The sequence below is a fragment of the Nymphaea colorata genome, chromosome 6, assembly GCF_008831285.2.
Source record: "Nymphaea colorata isolate Beijing-Zhang1983 chromosome 6, ASM883128v2, whole genome shotgun sequence".
In the NCBI taxonomy this organism is placed as follows: Eukaryota; Viridiplantae; Streptophyta; class Magnoliopsida; order Nymphaeales; family Nymphaeaceae; genus Nymphaea; species Nymphaea colorata.
Window position 1 is genome coordinate 6,128,092 of NC_045143.1, and position 24,745 is coordinate 6,152,836.

General features: G+C 39.2%; 3 protein-coding genes across 4 annotated transcripts; all 3 read right to left on the reverse strand.

Moving 5' to 3' along the window:
• Positions 1-1,736: 1,736 nt before the first annotated feature.
• Positions 1,737-4,803, reverse strand: LOC116255466 (flavonoid 3'-monooxygenase-like). Its single transcript, XM_031631295.2, has 2 exons — positions 3,747-4,803; positions 1,737-2,574 (listed from the first exon to the last, which is right to left on the reverse strand). Exons 1-2 carry the CDS (start codon positions 4,788-4,790, stop codon positions 1,951-1,953), a joined length of 1,668 nt encoding a protein of 555 aa, XP_031487155.1. The 5' UTR covers positions 4,791-4,803; the 3' UTR covers positions 1,737-1,950.
• Positions 4,804-11,906: 7,103 nt separating this feature from the next.
• LOC116255946 (flavonoid 3'-monooxygenase-like) lies at positions 11,907-17,687 on the reverse strand. 2 transcript variants are annotated; one of them, XM_050078529.1, is made up of 3 exons: positions 16,514-17,687; positions 14,108-14,779; positions 11,907-12,214 (listed from the first exon to the last, which is right to left on the reverse strand). In XM_050078529.1, the coding sequence occupies exons 1-2, from the start codon at positions 17,444-17,446 to the stop codon at positions 14,156-14,158; spliced, it is 1,557 nt and encodes a 518-aa protein (XP_049934486.1). In that variant the 5' UTR covers positions 17,447-17,687; the 3' UTR covers positions 11,907-12,214; positions 14,108-14,155. The 2 variants fall into 2 exon arrangements, with proteins under 2 accessions (XP_049934486.1, XP_049934485.1); XM_050078528.1 differs by lacking the exon at positions 11,907-12,214 and having other exon boundaries at positions 13,925-14,779.
• A 179-nt stretch (positions 17,688-17,866) lies between these two features.
• On the reverse strand, positions 17,867-21,048 carry LOC126410138 (flavonoid 3'-monooxygenase CYP75B137-like). The gene is made up of 2 exons (XM_050078304.1): positions 20,116-21,048; positions 17,867-19,126 (listed from the first exon to the last, which is right to left on the reverse strand). Exons 1-2 carry the CDS (start codon positions 21,046-21,048, stop codon positions 18,503-18,505), a joined length of 1,557 nt encoding a protein of 518 aa, XP_049934261.1. The 3' UTR covers positions 17,867-18,502.
• Positions 21,049-24,745: the final 3,697 nt, after the last annotated feature.

Sequence of the window (24,745 nt, forward strand, 5' to 3'; positions counted from 1 at the left end):
AAGAACCATTTTCTGTAGAGCCTACTATTAAATACACACTTTTTCTCAGCATGCTATCTTTCATGGCAAAGTTTCCCTCCACCTATCATGTAATTTCGTTTTCCTGACGAAATATCATGCAGTTTCTCTCCACTCTTAATCTTCCATCCGAATATTCCTTTCTCAGTGTCAGACAAGACTTAAAAGAATATGTGAAATGTAAATTCTCTCAGGGCGAAACAAACAAGACTTGAAAGAACATGTGAAATAAAAATTCTGCGCGAGCCCCATCTGGCATCTGCCATGTGTTATTAGGACAACATCATGGAAATCGTGGTTGAATCAGGAATCTACAGGTTAGGTACAACTTTATGATGAAGCAAAACACCTGCCTTCTAAAAACAAAAAAACAAAAAAAATTATGCAGACGAAAGAATACATTATAATTTTAACTGATAACAAAAATTTGAAAACTATCATATCTTTTAACGTAATGCTTTCATCATCTAATATCAGCGCATTTGGTTATGTATGACATTCACTAGACAAGAAAGAATACTGTTACGCTACTAAAAATAACAAAAGAACACAAAAAAAAGTGGTAAGGAACTTGGATCCTGACTACCGTAGACATGGCGACCCGAACTTCTTGGAGAAAACTCAGGGTTTTCAATGTTAGGAATGTCAATGGTTCAAATATCTTCAATTCAAATATGAATTCAAGTAGTTTTATTAAGAGATTCCACATATCATTAGTAAGTGGATTTGTATCTAATACATGGTTCTTTTGAGATATTCGATTTTCATGGGCAACTAAACTAAGTGGAAAGCGAAAAAAGTAAGGTTCTTGCTTCAGCTTATGTAATTTACATATCTTTGGAAGGATTTTTGAGAGCAGTTACACTCAGCAGTCATTTGATAATTGTTTAACTGGACAGAACGGACTGGATATCATGTCTAGCACAGTCCTTGCAGTCCTATCATTGTATTGTCGGTCCATTTTTTGTTAGTTTTAGGAACAAAACACCGAGTTCTTTCTATCTGTCATTTGCTTTTTTTTTTTTGTTGTCTATTTTGTCTGTCCTATCTATTATACATTTGATTTATGTCCTGTCTGTCTACTTTGTTGTCTCACCCGAAGTGCATGCCAGAACAACCATATAAAATCTTCTCTCGTTCACCATGTCAAAGAAACATGTACTTTAAAAATGTACACAAGCATCTCAATAGCGCCATTAATTGAGAAGTCCAAATTAAGATTCAATTCAACAATAATTCACCATTTTAAGCACATATCAAGAAGTTATCATTGTAACCAGGCCAGTGTTTGGCATAGAGTAGATTTAGTTGTATGACTAAGTAGAGTTTATGAGGAAAAAAAATCATGAAATGGTCGGGTGGTAGCATGAAACATTATTTCAATATCTTGTAAGACGATTGTATTTCAAAGACATGCCCTTGGATCACGCTGCTGTTGACTTTTACGAGCATGCGGAATTTAAAGTTAGCATGTTTTTTACCGTGAGACTCATGTAGCTTTCTGCAAAATAGAAGGTGAATTTTCAGAAGTTACCTTTGATCATAAGTTTTCCGGATATGGTTGAACATTACTCATTCAGTACGCCATGAATAGCATTTGAAAGTTCTCGTTACCACTTTGGCTCAACTTGTCTCTGTTATTTGCTCTATCTCTGCACTCTTCCATCTTTTATTTGCATTTCTTTTTACAAATTTTTTATGGCAATGAACATGCAACCAATACTAACAATCTTATCAATTATAGTTTCCTCTCGTAATATAGTCTTACATAAATAAACTAGAACTTGCTTTAGTGGGCATAAAGCGCCTGCTCTCGATCAAGCCTCTGAATCAGATGCAGGGAAAAACATAAGAAAACCATTTTCACAAATACAGATGTCTTAAGGTAAACATGACCAGTCTATAATCATCTGATGCTTCAACTTCATGGCTTCATATGTACTGTTCTGGCTTGTGCAACCTTGGTTCAGGAACAGCAAGAAGCGGAACAGCCTTCTTCATCACAATCCCAAACTTCTCTTCGAGGTCGAGCTTCTCTCCCTCCGCCACACGCCAGTTGAAGGAATGTACCAGAGAAGCTAAACAGAAGCCGACCATCCTCTCGGCCATGGCGATGCCGGCGCATATCCTCCTTCCCGACCCAAAAGGTAAATAACGAAAATCTTTGCCGGTGAAGTCCCAGTGAGGTTCCCGCAGAAACCTCTCGGGATCGAACTCCAACGGGTTATCCCAGCACGCAGGATCTCTGTGAATGGCCCAGACATTGACGAAAACCCTTGTGCCCTTTGGGATGACGTAGTCGCCTACATTGCAGGAGGAGCTGGGACAGTGAGGCACGAGCAACGGCAGGACCGGGTGCAGGCGCAGAGTCTCTTTTACGACGGCTCTGAGATAGTGCAGCTTCGGCACGTTCGACTCCTCTACTATGCCGTCGATTCCGACCACCTCCTCCAGTTCTCTCTGCGCTTTCTTCAGTATCTCTGGTTTCTGCAGCATTTCCGCCATTGCCCATTCCACTGTGTTGGATGTTGTGTCCGTTCCGCCTACCACCATGTCCTGTCCAAACTTTGTTCATTAAGTCATCTCTACATATACGCAGGTGAAAACTCAAAATAGCTCCATGAAGTCTGAGTCTACTGTAACAGGAAATTTTAATTTCCTTTCATCTTCAAGCAGGTTTCCATATTTTTTATTTACATGTTGATGTCCCTTAAAAATTTTAAAGTTCATAACTAATGTTTCTTAACCAGAATTTTCTGGGTCTACCCAATTATATTGGTAATATTTGTGTGCAACATAAATGAAAGCTTGTTAATTTGGTTAACATTGTTTATCGGAGCTATGGATGTCAATGTGCCTCATTTGGGTTGGATATCAGAGGGAACCGTCCCAAAAAAATCGAATAAAGAAAAAAAAAAATCAAATTAAGCAATCACATCAGTTTCAGATGTAATGAATAACACTCTATTGGATTTGGATTCAAATTTAGATACACATAAATATTTGATTAAATTTGGATCAGATTTAGTTTTAAAAAATATCCTATATTCAATGCCATTAGATTTTGGAAATCGGTATGATTCATTTTAGAATCGGGTTTTTGGATTCTGATCTGAATGTTAAAGTCAGATCCGTGTCATAAACTCAGATTTCATATTTGGATTCAGATATACCTTTTCTTTTGAATTCAAATTAAAATAATAGATATAATTAAGAATATATCCGATTTAAATCTATTCATTGAGGCAACAAATCAAAACTAGATATAAGGTAGGGGCACGTGTTCTTTTGATTGCCAAATCTCCTTTATAAATATGATAGATATTTATACGAGGCCGACCTTGAACCACAAATTTGGAAAGATTTAAGGTAAACTTTCCAAAGCAAAGAGACATCCACAAGTTGTGTTCTTTCGTATTGCCCACAAATTCTCCCTAAAAGAAAACAAACGACATGCTTTCCTCGCTTGTGGTATTTTCGCACAAAAACAGAACTTGTGACTGAGAGTCCAAGCAAAACAGATCCACGGGAAAATTAAGAACGATTTTCCCAGTCCTCTTGCTTAGATCTTTCCGTTAATGTTCCGAATAAATCGTGCCAGGGGAGTCTCCATCTATTTAAACTTTCCTCGGGTGAAGAAAACAGAGTGTCCGTTAGAGAAACCAAAGTCTGGAAAAATAATAATAATGAAGCGATAGAAACAGGAGAGGACGATGGAATACACGTACCATCTGTAACGCCTTCACTTGGTCCATGGTGAGAGGCGTCTTCTCATCCTCTTCCTCCTTCACTCGGAGAAGATAACCCAAGAAATCCTTCCCTTTATCCACCATCTTCGATCTCTTATCCATCATGGAGTTGATAATCTCATCAAAGTAAGGAAGAACCTTGTCTGCATCTCTGTTCACACCTTGAAGGTCAAGTGGCGCCAACGCCGGAAACGCATCCCCCAAGTTAGGCCTCCCCAGAAGCTCCGTCAGCTCACCGACCAAACTCCTGAAACGAGCGCCGAGCTTCCTCCTCTCCTCCCCTTCCTCACCCGTCGCTCCCCACATCATACTCGTTATGGTCCCGACAATGGCCACGAACACCTGCTGGCCTATATTCACCGGCTCGCCGGACTTTTTATAGATGTCGGCCACGATCTGCCGGACCTCCCGCCGGCGCAGGTGGTAAAGCGAGTCCAGGACTGTGGCGCCGAGCATTTCCCGGACGCATATCCGCCGTAGCATGCGCCAGGTCGGCCCATCGGGAGTCCAGACAATGTCCACACCGCCGTAGGTTATGCGCTCGGCGACGGCAGGTGGGTCTCTGTTGGCGAAGACCCTGTCCTGCTCCTTGAGCACCTGCTCGGCCAGGGAGGGCGAGCTGACGACCACGGCGAGCTTGGTGCCGAGGTAGACCCTGAGGATGGGGCCGTAGAGGCCTGCGAGGTCGGTGAAATGTTCGTGGAGGTTGGGCTTCAGGGAGAGGAGGTTGCCGACGAGGGGCCAGCCGGGCGGCCCTGGAGGGAGGCGAGCGGACCTTCTTGAGAGGAGCAGCCATGGGAGGAGGAGGAGGAGGAAGGGGATGAGCAAAGTGAGGACGTTTCTCGCAATAGCGTCTCGGTCATTGCTGGTGCGCCACCACCACGACCACAGCCCCTCGTCGAGTGCCGCCATTACTTTTACTTTTCGAACCTTCTTGCTTCCTCTCAATCTATAGAACTCCTTTCTTCGTGTGCTCAAAAGACAAAAGAAAAGAAACCAACGTTGATGGTGGCGCCATTTCATGAGATATCTACGTTTCAGAAGGTGCCACGATGTATATATAAAAGGCACCACGATGTATATATATGCATATATAAAAGGTGCAGTTGTTGAAAATTTATGAGAATGACAAATTACCAAACACAAATTCACAGGTGCCCGGTCCTTATCGGCGTTGAGGCAATCGATCGACCAGAATGTGGGGACAAAAATGCTGCAGACTCCACGCCACCAAACAATACAAACTGGATTTTAATGAGATCTGAACTCCTATTTTATTACCCAACACATGGTTCAACGGTGTCAAATCTAACATTTATATATGTAATTGAGCTAGTTTTTTATCCGATATTAGTTTAAATTCCTACTAAGTTTTAGTGGTCAAACTACATACCAGTTATGATTAGTGATGAGCTCCATTCTTAATTTCTTTGTCAGATCCAGCGGAAAGGCTTCAAATTGGCATCAGTAAACAGATTAACTCGGCCAATTATGAGAACAACCTCATTGGAGAAGGTGGGACACGTAGAAAAGAATCAAAGGCATGAAGTCGTCTCATTTTGATTGGGCGAGAGATGATCCTCTTGCCTTATCGTTGTTCCCACAATTTTACATGGTCTGAGACCGCTTCAGCGATGGCGTCTACATCAGAGCATGGTGGCCATGGAAACTCCAACACAGCGGTCAAGACCAGAAAATTCTGCAGGCTTTTCTTCTATATTGTTACCAAACTTATACTGTTTTCTCTCGGTTAAGGTGTCCACAGATAATTTTCTTTTGTGGGAATCTCAATTCATCTCGCTTCTAAACCATGACTTAATCATGAGGTTTATTGATGAATCTCATTCTTGTCCTGAAATCGTGATCAAATTCATCGAACATACATAGAGTGGACAAGAAAAGATCTCGCCTTTTAAGCCTTGTAAGACTTGAAAGGTTTTTTACATCCTTCACTGCTCCGCTTGAGTGAAGACGAAGCCTTTTCCCTTCTTCCTACTTCCCAAGGACTAGGACTAGAGCTGATACTAAGATGCTGCTACTCCCACTCCCCCAGTACTCTTTTCATTATTCACTTTTAGTCAGCAGTTCTCAAGTCCTGAATTACTTTTATTAAAGCAACTTAATGATCTCTTATCATAAGCTATGTGCAACCCCTGCGTTTTTTGTTTTCCAAAATAAAGTGATATTTTTAATTAATAATTATTATTGCTAAATATTTATTATTAATTAAAAATTGTTGAGCAGTTGGGGTTTCCCTCACTTTAGCCACTGCCTACGTTTGAGGAAGTGGTGGCAGTATGGCATTATGTTAAAAAATAATAATAATAATTTATAATTGGTTTTGGAACTACAATTGATTTTTTTAGAATACATGCATTTTGAAATTGTTCATTATCACAAACAGATTCTATTCAGATATCGATCCAAAATCTAGTTTGATCAAGTTAGTTAAACATGTACAAGTTCAGACTAAGTTTCTTATGTTTAATTATTATAAATTGAATTCCAACTAATAGATAATTTTATGAAAATAAGGCAACAATTGAGAGAAGCTAGTAGATATGGGTATGGATCTCATATATCTTATTTGCATTTAATAGATATGGATTGAATTCCTTTCATGTAAGTCCGTGCATATAAAATACATGTGGATCTGGATTTGACTTATGTTAACATATATACAAGCTTGCCATATACATTTGTTTCATGATGGACATCTGGGACACTTTATTGTAGAAAAAACCGAATTACTTCTTGTCATTCAATTTCTTTGGTTCTACACATAGATTTATGCATGAATGGCAGTTGCAAAAAGATTTGGATATGAATAAGTCTCAGTTTGAGATTTACTTACATGTGGATGTCACTGTGATCTTGTTATATCATGAGGTTGTTTACATTTGAATTTGAAATTCATGTTGTAGTCTCTAATGATTATTGCATGAAATAGTACTTTTATTCTGATTACCTTTATTTATGTTGGTTATTGTGATTCAGTCATATGCTTATATGCGTTGAACATGCAGTAAATTAATCATATGAGCACACCACACCAGTATATACATGGAAAGCATGGTACAATATTTGAATTGAACATGAATGCTCATAATGGTTGATGCATATCTTGGCTAACTGTATAACAGTATATGGCCAGAACTCTCGTGGCCTAGGATGGTTGTGGACGGGCTAGTGTCGTGTCATCCAAATGTTATTAGTTGTTTTCTTGGGTACAATAATAAAAATGTTGTGTGAAAATACTAGTGCCAATTGAGACACTACCTGTATAGTGCTCGTGGTGATTTGATAAGAGAAATTTAATTACGTTTGCAAGAATACCAACAAATAATGACTACCACATGCATATGTTGTTATTGTAAATATTTATTATTCATTCTTAAATGATTGTGCATATCTGATATAGAGTCTATGTATTGTTTCTCCTGACTTTATATAGTAACAAGGTAGATTTGATTTTGTATTGTTTGACTTATACAAACTGATAAACCAATAGTAGACTTCGTATTGAGAACTTTCCCAAATTCTCACCTCTAATTTTTCATTCCAGGTCGTCATGAATAGAAGCGGTGGTGATGATGTTGTTCTGTGGTCCTGATTATTGACGCTGCCCACCTGATTTTATGTCGTAATTGGATTTTATAAATTTAAAGAATTTGAGATATCCTATACAATTGTACTATGTGATTTTATGAAACAATTGTGCTTGAAGGTGTAATATGATATGTTATGTAAGTGTTGGTGGTTTTAAGCTAGTAATGACACCTAATAGTTTGAAAAGTTGATGCTTTAAGAAGTTATTTCTACATATTATGATTTTAATTTAAAACGACTTTGAATTTTAAAAAACGAAATTGCCTGAAAAATTAAGGTCGTTAGACGATGAATTTTTGAAAGACATCAACATATACTGAATATTCAATTCATCTCCTGTCTTTGCTTAAGGCTTGATTCTTTTGTTTAGAATGCATTCCACAAGCTTTGGCAGACATCTCAGCAACACTAAGTAAAAAGATAAGGTGAAAGGGTTTTTATAGTAAGGCTCATTATGTTTAAGAACCGCATAAATATAAAAATGATCCAAATTGATAAGCCTTGTGAATTTCCAATGCAAAAAATTATATGCACTTAGTGTATAATGAAATGAATACTTGCGCAAACAATGAATCGTTGCATAACTTATGAAAGTCAGCTAGTAGGCACTGCTGCCCTAAGTTCTGAACTTTAAAAAGCTGACTATTAAAAGTAAACATTAAGTTTTGATATAAAATGATAAAATTACCCTCACGTATATTTTCCTTGGAAGAAGGAAGATATTTTTGTTCTCATGATGCAAGATACTTTGTCATCTTATACCCAAAATTATTGTTTCCTTTTAGTAGGCAGCTCTTTGAGATAGATTTTTTTCTGAAAAGTTGAAGGCTTGAGCGATGATGGGTTATTTGCCCAAATGTTAGGTGTCATTTTCTAATTTTTTCTTGAATTTATATAATAGAACTACTCACAAGGAAACACCAATATATATACCCCAAGGGGTTATAGCGGACACGGGCTCAAATCCTAGGGTAGTCGCTCTCACATTTTAGTGCACACTTCTTCTGAACCGTACTAACTCCTAAAGCAAGCTCGGTAAACTCTATGATTGATGGGCATGCAGAGAGGAAAAAAAAAAAAACTCACCTTTTATAAAAAAAAATAAAAGAAGAAGAAAAAGAAGTTCCCGTATGAATGTGGAACCCAGCCACCTTGCTGGGTGAGCTAGGACAGTGGATGACAAGGAGTGGCAAGATTGGGTGGAGGCGCAATACTTCCTTGATGGCTGCCCTTAAACAGATAATCACCTAGTCAGTGTCACCGAAGCTGGTTACATGCATAGACGCGTATAATGACTAAAATGCACCCCATTGAGTTGAAGAAAAAATTACTTTTGCATGGATAAAATGGGAATTATATGGAAACATTAAAAAACTAAAATGTACATAGCTTTATAAAAATTACTGAAATGCTACCAGTTGCCACCCCATTCTTTCATTTCCTTGGTGGATATTTGTTGTGTGCACAGAGGTGTGCCCGCAATTGAGGAGCCTTCCTCACGGCCTCTGGATTCTTCCGCGTTTTCTGCCATGGCACATTCTTCCACTGTGTTTGAACTTGTGTCAAAACCTTCAGCAACCAAGGCCTGTGGTAGAACAGAGCAGTTGGAGACATGTCACTATTTTGTGTCAAATTTGATGGAACAACTGCTACAATCTGTCATAATTTGAAAAGGACTGGATGGTAATGGGATTATGGATATATACTCTGTTTTCTCATTCCTGCTGTGTTTCTTGTTAGCTGTCTTTCGTTTTAGCTCAGCAGCTTGTTTCTGTTCTTCGCTTTATCTCTGCATTCTTCCATCTTTTATTTGCCTTGTTTTTTTACAATTGTTTCATGGCAATGAACATAAAACCAGTACTAGCAACCTTGAGTTATCAATAACAGTTCTCTCTCATAATATAATGTCTTACTTATGTAAACTAGAACTTGCTTTAATAGGGCATATGTCAACTTGTGAAAGATTCTCCAGATGTCATGGAGAGATCACTGGGTGGTTGAATCAGCTTAACATGTCAAGTAGAGATCGCCGGGTGGAGGATCAGCACAACTAAGGAAAGGAATTTCAAATTTTAAAATTCTATTGTAATCCCTTGAATATTTCTTTCATTATGTTGTTACCATAATTTGTGATTGTCTCTAGCATATGTAATGTGTTGTAAATCATATTATATAAGTTCAGTATTACTCTTGCTCATCATCACGCAAGAGGTTCTCTCATTTTTTCCTTGAGTTGTTGTTTTCTTTCTGAACCTTCATTGTTTGATGGTATCAAAGCATTCGTCTATTAAGCATATGGTGTCGTCATTGTCAACGCAGTGGAACACAATTGCAACTCAGTCTCTGTGAAGTTAAACAGAGATAATCATGTGTTAAGGAGGAGTCAACTTGAATCTGTTATGATACCACAAGACCTATTGAAGTTTGTCGATGGATCAGCTTAAGCTCCGACAAAAAACCATTCCAAGAGATGGCAAAGATGAACCCAATCCTGAGTTTGCTATATGGAGAAAATTGGATCAATTGGTTTTAAGCTGGACTAAAGCCATCGTAGTCAAATAATCAGGACTCACTCTACACGAGAAGCCTAGTCTTTGTTGGAAAAATCCTATGGGTCTCAGTCTCCACTGCAAGTCATGTTATTGAAAAAGGATGTGATCTTCATTAAGAAAGGTAACTCAGACATGGTTTCTTACTTGCATAGCAGAAAATTAAACTTTTAGTTGACTCTCTTGATGTTGCTGGCTGTCATACGCCAAAATGAAGATTTAGTTCAAATTGTGCTCAATGGACTTCCATTGAATTATAAGAGTCTGGTCACCTTTCTAGTCACGTCCGTAGCAAAGATGCCCACTTTTGCCGAGCTCTATGATCTCCTATTAAGCCAAGAAACACGTCTTCAACTTATGAAACATGACGTTACTGAATCGCCTATGGAAAAACAAGTTACTATAACAACCTTCAATATCATTTGAGGTCGCGGACGTGGACACGATCGATGATTTTATCAAGGAAGAGGTGGTCGTAGTAGAAATCAGCATCAATCCAATAACCATCAACAAACATCTAAATCAATATTGTGGCCATAAGGGCCACACAGTGAAGACATGTTGGGATATTAATCCCCATGCTTTTTCAGCAATGTCATTGCAAGAATTTGGTGATGAATATTGGAATCTAAATACAGGAGCAACCAATAATACTATCGTTAGTGACGAACATTTGGAAAACAAGCAAACTTACCTCGGGTTCGGAATCCATAATGTTTGGAAATGGTATGTTTCTACCTATTTCTCATGTAGGAACTTACCGGTTAATATTCAAGGGACTTCTTTTATTTTGAACAATAAGTTTACAGGTCCCTAAGATTGCACATAATTTGATTTCTGTAGGTCAGCTTACATCATATAATAATTGCATTTTTGAATTTGTGATGGCCTTTACCCAGTTCAAGTAAGGACTAGAACTGATGGTGACATCAAGAAGGTGGGTGTGAACAAATAAAGAAAGTTTGAGGGTCACATCAAGAAGGTGGGTGTGAACAAATAAAGAAAGTTTGAGGGTCGTATGACGAATGGCATCGGCGACTCAGGTAGGAACATAGTGTCTTTGCTTAATTTTCTTAATCATATTTCAATAAATAGCCCTATTCTGAAAGAGGTGTGTGAACACTGTCTAATCGGAAAGATGCATAAATTGTCTTTTCCGTTGTCCTTTTTCATGTTACTAGAACTCTTGATCTCCTTCACATGAATGTTTGGAGACCAGCCCCTATGGAGTCTAAAGATTGTTTTAAGTATTTTTTATTGATTATTAATCATTATTCCCGCCTTGCCTGGCTATTTCCATTGAAAAGTAAACGAGAAGTATATCAATGCTTTGTCAATTGCAAACTTATTGTGGAAAAACAGTTGAAAACCACCATCAAATCTATTCAATCGAACAATGGATGAGAATTTTGAAATAAAAATTTTGAGAGTGAATTTGAAAGTCAAGGAATTATGCATTGTTTTTCATGCCCATATACACCCGAACAAAAGAGGATTGTAGAAAGAAAGAATTAGCATGTCGTCGAAACCAGGTTAAGTATGCTTCATGATACTCAACTTCACCATCGATATTGGGTTGATGCATTTCAAACGGTTGTCTATATAATTAACTGGCTGCCTGCTCTCAAACTAGATCAAAAATCACATATTCAAATGATGTTCAATCAAGTTCTCAACTATGGATTTCTTTATGTTTTTGGATCCAAGTGCTATCCATTATTGATGTTGAGCAATGATACCAAGTTTCAACCAAAGACCAATCCTTATATTTTTATTAGAAAGGGGAGTTGACACAAGGGATATATGTGTCTAGATCTCAAATTGAGGCTAGTTTTAATTTCTCGTCATGTCATTTTTTATGAGCACTCTAAAGGCTCTAGTAACTCTCATGATTTCTCCTTCCAAGAAGCTTATTTACAACAATGGGTACATCAATTTCATTTCTCTACTATTAATGCATGTAATATAGCATATCCAACTCTTACAGGACCAGATGCAATAAAAGACTCAAATCTAGGGACCATCATTATTCAACCACTCAATAATATAGAGTGGGCAAACTTCATCGAGTGTTGTTGAGCATGAGGCCATCTAGACTCAGTCAGAAAATGATCCAGTGTCACAACTTTTTCCATTCGAGCCTCATAATACTGTTGATCCAAATCTTCAAGTGCCAACTACAAGTGAACTACACAGTCCAGACACCACTACAGCTACTAGTCGGCCATCAGCTCACTCGCATCAAATGATCATCTGCTTTATGATGGGTTCTCTCAAACCCAAGACATTCTGCTCAAATAAAGATGGATTCAAAACATGAACCAGTCACATTCAAGGAAGTGAGCGCTGCCACTCACTGGATTAAAGCTATGCAACAAGAAATACATGCATTGCATAAGAATCAAACTTGGATTATGTGCCATGATAGCCAGCAAATAATATTATTGATACTAAATGGATATACAAAATTAAACAAGATGCTAATGGTTTCATTTCTAGGTACAAGGCACACCTGGTTGCTCAATGATTTTTACAAGAAGCCGAGGTGGATTATTTGGAAACTTTCAGCCTACTGTTAAGCCCACTACCATTCGAGTCATCCTCACCATTGTTGTGCAACATGCATGACCTCTTCGCCAACTCGATTTTGATAATGCATTTCTAAAGGGTTTTTTCAATGAAGATGTTTATATTGCTCAACCCAGAAGGGTTTGAGGATCCAAAGTTTTCATCTCATGTATGCAAACTAAATAAGGCACTTTGTAGGCTAAAGCAGGCCCCTCGCACATGGTATCACCGTCTTAGCGCCGTTCTCAGCACCATTGGATTTTAGGTATCTCAATCAGATGTATCTCTTTTTATTTTCAACAAAGGATGTGAAAAGATATACATCTTAGTTTATGTTGATGATGTTATTGTCACCAAATCATCAATTGAGCTCATAAATCAAACTCTCACCAAACTTCAAGCATCCTTTTCAATCAAACACTTGAGAGATTTATCATACTTTTCGGCATAGAGGTGACTCGACAACCTAACTATTTGGTCTTTCGGCAACAATCATATCTCCAAAATGTTTTACAAAAAGCTAAAATGACCAATGTCAAGTCTGTCCAAACTCCTATGCATGTTGGCCATGTTTCAAGATCTACCGCTCCGTTCTCGGTTCCTACCTTCTGTTAGAGGGTGGTGGGATCATTACAATATCACTCTCACGCATTCAGATGTAGTGTTTGCATTAAATCAAGCATCAATACATGCATCAACTGTTGGACTGCCATTGGAGCCTCATAAAGCAAATTCTCATATATTTAAAGGGCAAGAGTCAGTTTGGCTTGTGTATTCAAAAATCAGATCATATTCATTTGAGCACATTTGTGAATGCGGATTGGGCTGGAAGTATTGAAGATAGAAACTCAATAGGTGGACGCATGATGTTTTTGGGTGATAATATTATATCTTGGGCATTTAAAAAGCAACGAACTATGGGCCGATCAAGTATAGAAGCTGAATATAAATCTCTTGCATGTGCTGTTGTCGAACTTTTGTCGCTAAAATCTTTATTGACAGAATTGGGAATCTCATGAACCGGAACCCCAACCTTGTGGTGCGACAATATAGGGGCATTATACTTAGCAACGAATCATGTCTTTCATGCTCGCATAAAGCACGTCGAAATTGATTTTCACTTTCTATGAGACCATGTGTCAAAAAGAAATATTTCAATAAATTTATTAGATCATCCAAGCAAATAGCAAATGGGCTCACAAAACCTCTTGGATTTGTTAAGTTCAAAGAATTTAGAGAGACAAGCTGAGCATTGTTCCTACCACGCACAGTAGAGATCGCTGGGTAAATTTTAAAATTCTATGGTAATCCCTTGAATACTGCTTTCATTATGTTGTTACCATATTTTGTAATTGTCTGCATTAGATGTAACGTCTTGTAAATCATATTGTATAAGTTTTGAATTACTCTTGCTCATCATCACGCAAGAGGTTCTCCCATTTTTTCCTTGAGTTATTATTTTCTTTGTCAACCTTCATTGTTTCAGGACTGACTGACAAACTTATTCTGGTCATCCATGAAAGCTAGCTCTCCATCAACCCTCTCAATAAGATGCAGGGAAAAACCTAAGAAAACCATTATCACAACATAAAGATATCATAAGGTAAACATTACCAGCCTATATTTTCATCTGATGCTTCGTGATGCTTCGTCTTCATGACTTCATATGTAGTGTTCTGGCTTCGGCAACCTTGGTTCAGGAACAGCAAGAAGCGGAACAGCCTTCTTCATCACAGTTCCAAGCTTCTGGGCGAGGTCGAGCTTCTCTTCCTCAGGCACGCGCCAGTTGAAGGAATGTACCAGAGACGCTAAACAGTAGCCGACTATTCTCTCAGCCATGGCCATGCCGACACATATCCTCCTCCCCGACCCAAACGGAAAATAACGAAAATCTTTGCCGGTGAAGTCCCAGTGAGGTTCCCGCAGAAACCTCTCGGGATCGAAGTCCAACGGGTTATCCCAAAACGCAGGATCTCTATGAATTGCCCAGACATTGATGAAAACCGTTGTGCCCTTTGGGATGACGTAGTCGCCTACGCTGCAGGAGGAGCTAGGACAGTGGGGCACTAGCAGCGGCAGGACCGGGTGCAGGCGCAGCGTCTCTTTCACGACGGCTTTGAGATATTGTAGCTTCGGCACGTCCGACTCCTCTACTATGCTGTCAAGTCCCACTACCTCCTCCAGTTCTTTCTGTGCTTTCTTCAGTGTCTCTGCTTTCTGCAGCATTTCCGCCATTGCCCATTCCACCATGCTGGATGTTGTCTCTGTTCCGCCGATCACCATGTCCTGAGAACACTTCATTCATGTCATATATATATATATATATATATATACAGGTGAAAACAACAAATGCAGTTTCTTGAAGCCCGTTTTCAAATTAAATAAATGCTAGCTTGGAAAATTTCAAATCGGTTGACCATCAGTTATGAACCCGAAAGCTGAAGGTTGTTGAACTTAACAAATTCAGAAAATGTAAAACATAAGAGAAGAAAGTTAAAATTCATAAGATCGATTAAAAATACAATAAACAGGAATAAAGAATGATTCCTCGAAGGTATTTGGTAACAGGAATGCTGTATATTTTATCAAGTGCCTTATTCCCTAAATTTTTATCAAGTGCATTATACCCTTTTGGGAGATCTGTTAAAAAAAATTAATGTAGCACAATGGAACAGAGAATTACTCTTCAATGTTCAACCAACTCTAGAAAAAATTATTAATGACTACTAAATAACAATATGAGTGTAAAATAACGAAACTTGTTCATATATAAATCTATCTATTGGTATATAAATTTATCGGCAAGTTACTGGGAAAGTTGTCTCCTGCTTGTATGTATGTTTGGTTAGAACTGATTCTATTCTTACAAATTCAGCTGCGAGTCCAAGACTGATCTCAAATATGATCGAGAGCTAGATAGCGATATGGTTCAAAAAACGCTAGATTCAAATCCATTCTGACCAGCTTAGGTCCCTCGTTTTAAGTGGTACCTAATGAAATTTTTAAAATCCCTAGTTACACTTGGTAGTTAAAGAAAACTTGTGTGTGCATATATATATATATATATATATATATATGTATATATATATATATATATATAGTGATTGGTGGAACCAGATATAAGCCAACCTCTGATTTTGGCTTTTAAAATGTTTTTCATTTTTTGCAATCAAACTTAATAAGATCTTAAGAATGAGTTGATGCAAAACATATACTCAGTTGATCATTTGTTAAATTTTATGGTAATGTTTTTATGGTAAGAAAAAAATGTACAGCCTTCAAGACATTATAATAAAAAAATCAATATTTTTCATTAAAACAACTTTAATCAAAACATGCTTTATATCAAAATAGTTTTTATAAACATAGTAAGATGTTTATATTTTATTTAAAATAGTTTTTTAACAAAAAATCAATGGGTCTGGTTTTTATCCTTGACCTAAATGTCTAGGTTTTGCCAATTTCTCTCTCTCTCTCTCTCTTTCTTCTATATATATATGTATATATATATATATATATATATATATATGTATATATATATATATATGTTAGAAAATCCTTAAAAAGTCAATTTTTTTAATGTCTAAAATGAACTTTATGATCCAACAAAGTACAGACTATGGAGTATAAAATTTTATACTGTTCACCCCATAAAACATAAATTAAGAACGGCAGAAAAAGATAAACCTGGTTGGTAGCCAAAGTAAAATTATATGCACAACCCATATGCAACATAAAGAAAAACTGAAATGCTCAATAATTCATGTAGTAGGATGGGAGCCAAATGAGGGGCAGTTGTCTCTTTCTCTGCCACAAACTCATAGATATTTATATGTCCTTTCAAATTCATTACGGTGGACCCAAATGAGGGGCAGTTGCCTCTTTCTCTGCCATAAACTCATAGATATTTATATGTCCTCTCAAATTCATAGGATGGGCGATAACTGACAATGAGAAAAGGTGATAGATATTTTGTCACAAAAGTGATGGCGAGAGGAGATGACAATGGAATGCACGCACCAGCAGTAATGCCTTCACTTGGTCCATGGTGAGCGCCGTCTTCTCATCCCCTTCCTCCTTCACTCTGAGAAGACAACCCAAGAAATCCTTCCCTTTATCCACCATCTTCGATCTCGTCTCTATCATGGAGTTGATAATCCCATCAAAGTAAGCAAACACCGTGTCTGCATCTCTGTTCACACTTTGAAGATCAAGTCGCTCCAACGCCGGAAGTGCGTCCCCTATGTTAAGCCTCCCCAAAAGCTCCATGAGATCACCGATCAACCTCCTGAACCGAGCGCCGTCCTTCCTCAGATCCTCCCCTTCCTCAGCCGTATCTCCCCACAACATACCCGTTACGGTGCCGATCATGGCCACGAACACGTGCTCGCCTATATTCACCGGTTGACCGGACTTCTTGGAGAAGTCGGCCACGACCTGCCGGACGTCCCGCCGGCGCAGGTAGTAAAGCGTGTCCATGGCCGTGGTGCCGAGCAACTCCCGGACGCAGATCCGGCGCAGCATCCGCCAGGTTGGCCCATCAGAAGTCCAGACAATGTCCACACAGCCGTAGGATAAGCGCTGGGCGATGGCAGGCGGGTTTCTATTGGCGAAGACCTTGTCGTGCAACTTGAGCACTTGCTCCGCCAGGGAGGGCGAGCTGACGACCACGGCGAGCTTGGTGCCGAGGTAGACCCTGAGGATGGGGCCATAGCGGCCGGCTAGGTCTGTGAAATGTTCGTGGAGGTTGGGCTTCAGGGAGAGGAGGTTGCCGACGAGGGGCCAGCCGGGAGGCCCTGGAGGGAGGCGAGCGGAGCTTCTTGAGTGGAGCAGCCATGGGAGGAGGAGGAGGAGGAAAGGGATGAGCAGAGTGAGGACGTTTCTCGCAATCGCATCTCGGTCGTTGCTGGTTCGCCACCACCACGACCACAGCCCCTCGTCGAGTGCCGCCATTGTCTCAATTATTCGCTCTTCTTGCTTCCTCGTTTATACAAAAAAAAAAAAAAAAGCGGTGTATATGGACCACCCAGAGGTTTTGGGCTTTGCTTGTAAAATATCGCGACGTGATTGTACTCTCTAGCGCGAAGCGTGTGGTTTTACACGTCACCTCTTGCACGATTTTTCGTGCACAATGGTGAAAATGACCAAAATGTTTCCTTCAAAATAAATTTAAAAAAAAAAATCATAAGGGCAAGTTAAGATTGTAAAAAAGTAAAAAAAATTAAAATTATGCCTTTACAAATCTCTCTCTCTCTCTTTTCATGATATTTGTAAATTAATCCATAGCTGTTGAAATTAGTTGTGCAAAAGAAATACGGAGACAATGGTATTGTAATTGTGGTTTCTGCGGAATTATGGTTCGTATCATGCATCGCAGCTTGCATTGATAAATTCCTTTTATGTTGCCTTCCTTCCAGTTACTCCATGGATGCGTCTAGAAGAAGTTTGTTATCAGAAGTTTGTAGAAAATTGTAGAATCCTGAAACAAGCTGCAATTCTTCTAGCCAATCATTTGTACCATGTTATTGCATAAACAAAAAAAAAGGGCAGGGCGGCGAGTGGGGAGCTCTTTTGGCTTTTATCTTGTGTTCTTTTCCTCGCCGTCTTATGCTCTGTTTTCTCATTCTTCTCTGTTTCTTATTAGCTCTCTTTCATATTAACTCAGCTAGTCTCTGTTATTTGGCCTTTCTCTGCATTCTTCCATCTTTTATTTGCCTTTTCTTACAATTGTTTTATGGCAATGAACAAGAAACCAATACTAACAATCTTATCAACAACCCTTCCCTCTCATCATAAAATCTCTTACATAAATAAACTAGGACTTGCACTAATGAGGCATATAGCGCCTGCCAGATAAACTTATTCTGGTCATCCCTGAAGGCTAGCTATCGACCAACCCTCTGAAGAAGATGCAGCGGAAAACTAAGAAAACAATTTTCACAAAATACAGATGTCTTCAGGTAAACATGACCAGTCTATATAATCATCTGACGCTTCAACTTCATGACTTCATACGTACAGTTCTGGCTTGGGCAACCTTGGTTCAGGAACAGCAAGAAGCGGAACAGCCTTCTTCATCACAATGCCAAACTTCTCCGCGAGGTCGAGCTTCTCTCCCTCCTGCACACGCCAGTTGAAGGAATGTATCAGAGAAGCTAAGCAGAAGCCGACCATCCTCTCGGCCATGGCAATGCCGGCGCATATCCTCCTCCCCGACCCAAAGGGAAAATATCGGAAATCATTGCCGGTGAAATCCCAGTGGGTTTCTCTCAGAAACCTCTCGGGATCGAACTCCAAGGGATTATCCCAGCACGCAGGATCTCTGTGAACCGCCCAGACATTGATGAAAACCCTTGTGCCCTTTGGGATGACGTAGTCGCCTACATTGCAGGAGGAGCTGGGGCAGTGAGGCACGAGCAGCGGCAGAACCGGGTGCAGGCGTAGCGTCTCTTTTACGACGGCCCTGAGATAGTGCAGCTTCGGCACGTCCGACTCCTCTACTATGCCGTCGATTCCGACCACCTCCTCCAGTTCTCTCTGCGCTTTCTTCAGTATCTCTGGTTTCTGCAGCATTTCCGCCATTGCCCATTCCAGTGTATTGGATGTTGTGTCCGTTCCGCCTACCACCATGTCCTAGAAATACTTTTGTTCATGTCATATAGATATATATACAGGTGAAAATAACGCATGCAGTTTCTTGAAGCCCGTTTTTAAATTAAATGAATGCTAGCTTAGAAAGATTCAAATCGATTGACCATCGGTTGTGAATGAGAAAGCTGAAGATCCTTGACTTAGCAAATTCAGAAAATGAACGTAAGAGAAAAAAGTTAAAATTGAAAAGACGCATTTTCAAAATCTCATAAGCAGGAATAAAGAGTCACTCTTAAAAAGGTATTTGGTAACATGAATATTGTGTTCTATGAAGTGCTGTAAAGATCGGTTAATAAATACTTAAGAAGTGTTATATTAATCTATCTCCATTTTTATGATAGATTCATGAGATAGTTTCAAACTGTTCTATTTACCAAAATGCCCTAAATGTATTCCTCAACACATTCATAAAACAAGTATCCTTCTTATCACTACATTCACAGACCCCATTTTGAGTGGACCACTTCACTACCCAATTGTGTCAAACCCCTTTGAGCTATGTGTTATGAAATAGACAATGACTCTTAATGTTCAACCATTTGAAGAAAAATTATTAATAGTGCATATATAATCTGTCTATTGGTATATAAATTTATTGGCAAGTTCGGCGGAAGTTGTCTCCGTCTTATATGTAAATTTGGTTAGAACTGAGACTGTTCTTACAAATTCAGCCGCAAGTCCAAGATTGATCTCAAATATGATCGGAAAGCTAGATATCTATGGTACTCATGATCAGGTTGAACAAACGCTAGATCCAAACCTGCTTGTCCCACGTTTTAAGTGATAGCTAAGGAATCCAAGCAAAACAGACTTACTAGGAACTTAGTAGCGATTTCTCCCTTTCCGCTGCTTATATTTTTCCCTCAATGTTGATCTTTCTTTAGGCGAACAAAACGCTAGAGAAACCAAATTCTAAAAGAATTGTTAAATAAAGAGATCGGAGAGAGGAGAAGACAATGGAGTGCACGTACCATCAGTAATGCCTTCACTTGGTTCATGGTGAGCGGCGTCTTCTCATCCTCTTGCTCCTTCACTCTGAGAAGATAACCCAAGAAATCACTCCCTTTATCCACCATCTTATATCTCCTCTCTATCATGGAGTTGATCATGTCATGAAAGTAAGGAAGAACCTTGTCTGCATCTCTATTCACACCTTGAAGGTCAAGTGGCGCCAACGCCGGAAACGCATCCCCCAAGTTAGGCCTCCCCAGAAGCTCCGTCAGCTCACCGACCAAACTCCTGAAACGAGCGCCGAGCTTCCTCCTCTCCTCCCCTTCCTCACCCGTCGCTCCCCACATCATACTCGTTATGGTCCCGACAATGGCCACGAACACGTGCTCGCCTATATTCACCGGCTCGCCGGACTTTTTATAGATGTCGGCCACGATCTGCCGGACCTCCCACCGGCGCAGGTGGTAAAGCGAGTCCAGGACCGTGGAGCCGAGCATCTCCCGGACGCAGATCCGCCTTAGCATGCGCCAGGTTGGCCCATCGGAAGTCCAGACAATGTTCACACCGCCGTAGGTTATGCGCGGGGCGATGGCAGGAGGGTCTCTATTGGCGAAGATCCTGTCGTGCTCCCTCAGCACCTGCTCGGCCAGGGAAGGCGAGCTGACGACCACGGCGAGCTTGGTGCCGAGGTAGACCCTGAGGATGGGGCCGTAGCGGCAAGCGAGGTCGGTGAAATGTTCGTGGAGGTTGGGCTTCAGCGAAAGGAGGTTGCCGACGAAGGGCCAGCCCGGCGGCCCTGGAGGGAGGCGGGCGGACCTTCTGGAAAGGAGCAGCCATGGGAGGAGGAGCAGGAGAAACGAGATGGCTAGAGTAAGGACGTTTCGCGCTACCGCATCTCGGTCGTTGCTGGTGCGCCACCACCACGACCACAGCCCCTCGTCGAGTGCCGCCATTACTTTCTTGCTCCTCTTCCTCGGACCTCTTTACATGAAAAAAAACTTGACAGCACTTTTTTTTTTTTATTCGAAAAAGCTTGTAGTGAGTGCTGTTTAGTATTTAAAAAGTGACCAATAATTGGTTAGATCAACAGTTCACGGACACGTCTCTTATGAATTAAAAATATTAAATACACCTGGTTTCGTCCAGCAAGCAGGTTGAAAAAAACTTGGGCAAAATAAAAAGCATTGCATGACTTATGAAACTCATTGAATAGGCGCTCAACTTTTGAAAACAGCTTATACAAGACTGCCTACTAAAAGAAAAGATCAATTTTTGATACAAAATGATAAAAATGCTATTCACTAACAACTATTTCTTTCCCTTGGCGAGAAAGGTAATTTTGTTCTCATAAAAGCTTCACTGTCATCTTGAACCAAAAATTAATGTTGCCTTTTAGTAGGCGTCCCTTTGATATGAATTTTTCTCAAACGTTTAGGGCTTATTTGTTAACTTTGAAAGGTACTTAACCGATGATGGATTATTTGCTCAAATGGAAGGCGCCATTTTGTAAGAAAACTGCTCACGAAAAAACACCAATATATATTCCACAAGTAAACTACCACAATGATCATTTATGTCAACACCTACAAGTATTAATTAACACAAACATTCAATCACAGGATACATGGGATTATTCATCCAATGATACTACACACAAGATCTGATCATCTTCAAGCATAGTGCTCAGAGTTGCGTAGTGGGAACGGCAATTAGAGAGCTAGCCTTCTTTAGCACAATGCCAAACTTATCAGATGTATCCACCTTTTCTCCCTACATGTATAAATATAATGTTCTCATCCTTAATGAGGTCACTAAACATCAATGAGTGGGAGGATTAATCTCACTGCCCGAGCGAGAGTAAAACCCATCTTTTCCTTGTCCTTTTGGTATAGAGCTGCATTGGTATAGATGGTAAGATCTCCACATGCTTCAATTGGCATGTAAAAACGTACACACTCCTCTGGTTTTTTATGATATAGGTTCATAGGAGCATAGCCTCCTGCAGGCCGAACTGGAGATATGCTAAATAACACGTCCCTACCTGCCGGTTTGTCGTGCTGCTTTTTCAATAGAAACAACTCATATGTGTACCGATGAATTAATTTGACATCAAGGACTAATTTTGAAAGCTTAAGCAAAAGTTAGGATGATAGCTAAAGTAACTTTATGTAAGGGAAAAAGATCAAAACTTTTGAATCTAGCTACTGGTTCTGTAGCATTTTACATCTTTCTCTTGGAGACTAATGAAGCTATTAACGTTCTTACGCGACATGTATTAAAGCAAGATCATTTGGGTAGTCGTTAAGGGTGTTTTCTCTCCACTTCCTTCATCTTCGTCTTCAGAAGAAAGCCAAGAAAATTATTTCCCAGCTTCTCCCCTCCCTCCAATCTCTTCTGTAGCTTGGAATCAAAAACCCCATGAAACCCCTGAGGGACCTGCCATTTCCTTTTGGTTTCCTTGAAGATCGAGGGGTGCTAAGATCGGGAAAAAGTCTGATATGTTTGGTTCACCCAAAAGGTCATCTGTCGCCTGCATCAGCCTCTTAAGTTCCATGTCGCCATCTCCCTCCGCAAGTGTTCCTCCCCAAAGCATACTGGTTGTAGTATCAAGTACACAAGCTAACACCTGGTCAAGTATGCTCACCGGCCTGCCGGACTTAGCCTAGATGCGGCCCAACATCCCGTGAACTTCGCATCTTTGAAACTTTATTGAGTCGTTGTATTCTTTTGTTTGGGCTCTACATGAGTCATTGTGACATTGTTCTCTTTCTTGGATATGCTTTTGCTTTGGTCATTACTCAAGATTGATTTGATTTTTAAGACTTGTTCTATATTTTTCCCTTATATGTAAAAAGAATATTTGTGTCAAAAACTTGGTTCACGACCGTTTGGATTTTTGGAAACCTGTTGTGCCCATTCTATAGCTTTTAATAATTTAGTGTTTGTCATTCTATGGTGCGCCATCATCGAATTGTCTAGTATATTGTACACACACAAATCTGGGTACAATATCTTCGTACTTCCAAGTTGGACACTGGAACTCATATATACGCATTTTTCAAGAGCACCGTATGAGTTTCTGTTGCAGTAACTATGTTTGGTTATGAATATTATTTATAAACTTTACAATCAACCTTGGAAATACAATCACATAATGTGATCCCAAACAAAATGAAGCATAACGTTCTTGAAGTACTTGTTTTAAGGATGTGATATAGCCTTGTATAAGGAGCAATTTTTGCCAAATTAACAAAAATATTTATTGTCACATATATCTGTCCATAATCCAGTATGAGCTTCTTTGTCTGTAAAGGATGCCATAGGAGGACGAAGACCACAATGAGTAGGGTAATGACTGACCTGGCTGTAGCATCTTGGTCGTTGCTTTCTCTCTCCACCACCATGACCAAGCTTGAGCAATGACTGCCATCTTTGGCTTCTTCTCCACTCTCAGTTCTACTCTTCCTTCTCTACTGAAACACATAATATATACATCTATTTATCCGGCAGTCAACTCTTGCTTGTGATGTGGAGGTGAATGGCAACCAGACTAGTAGCATAGCTACATATAGGCTCCAGCAACAAAATTTTTATTTATTTTTACATATTTTTACATAGATATATTACAATTTTTTACTTATTTATATATGTTGTGTCCCTTTAAAAATGAGAATTTTGATAACAGCGCTTCCATAGTCAAAAAATTCTAACTCTGCCACTGGACCAGACCTGTCATACCATTCGATCCATCACCCAATAAAGTGCCATGGTGAATCGATCACATACCGATCTATACCATATCAATAGAAAATGCATATTGTTATAAAAACGTGCTTAAAACATTGAAAACTAATCAGCCGAATAAAACGCTGAAACACACATTTTATTCATGTTTTTCCGCTTTTTGTTCATTTTTTCATGTCTTTCACTTTTTTTTTTTTGCAGCTTTTAGTTATTACATTTTTATTTTCACATTTTCTGCATTTTATTTTTATAATTTTGGCCACCTTCTTTTTTGTCAAAAGATTAATTATTTTGTTCTCTTTTTTTTCTCTTAAAAAACAACTTCGCCGTTTTATACCTATACAAGAACTCACTGTTTAAAACCAGAAAACGATATTTGTAACTATCATCTAAAGTCATCCCCTTTATGTCTATTCAGTTACTTTAATTTTCTATGCCTCTAATGCTCACTCTTGTTATTTGCATTGTATCCTATCATTTTGTATCGACTCATATTGGACGGTGGTATACATTGTATATACTTTTTGTTAGATGACATCAATGGACCCGTATGGTTTTCTAAAATTATGTAGTTTTTATTCTTTTTAGTTGTTTAGATTTGGAAAAAAATAGGCTGATATGGGAAAACTAATACGGTGAAGTGACGATTCTGATATTGAGTGCATGGAAAGGATTGATTTGCATAAAACTGATTTGTTTCATGCATTAACTGTTCTACTTCTCTCTCTCGTTTTTTCACTTTCTTTTTTATTTTGATCTTGGCCAAGTAGATGGTTGACCTATAATCAATTCACACATATGGTCCCAACTTATTTTCGTCATTGATAAATATATAGTTTATTGTTCAAAATATTATCTTGATGTGCGGGAGAAATGAATACAAAAAAATGAGAGCCCGACCATGAA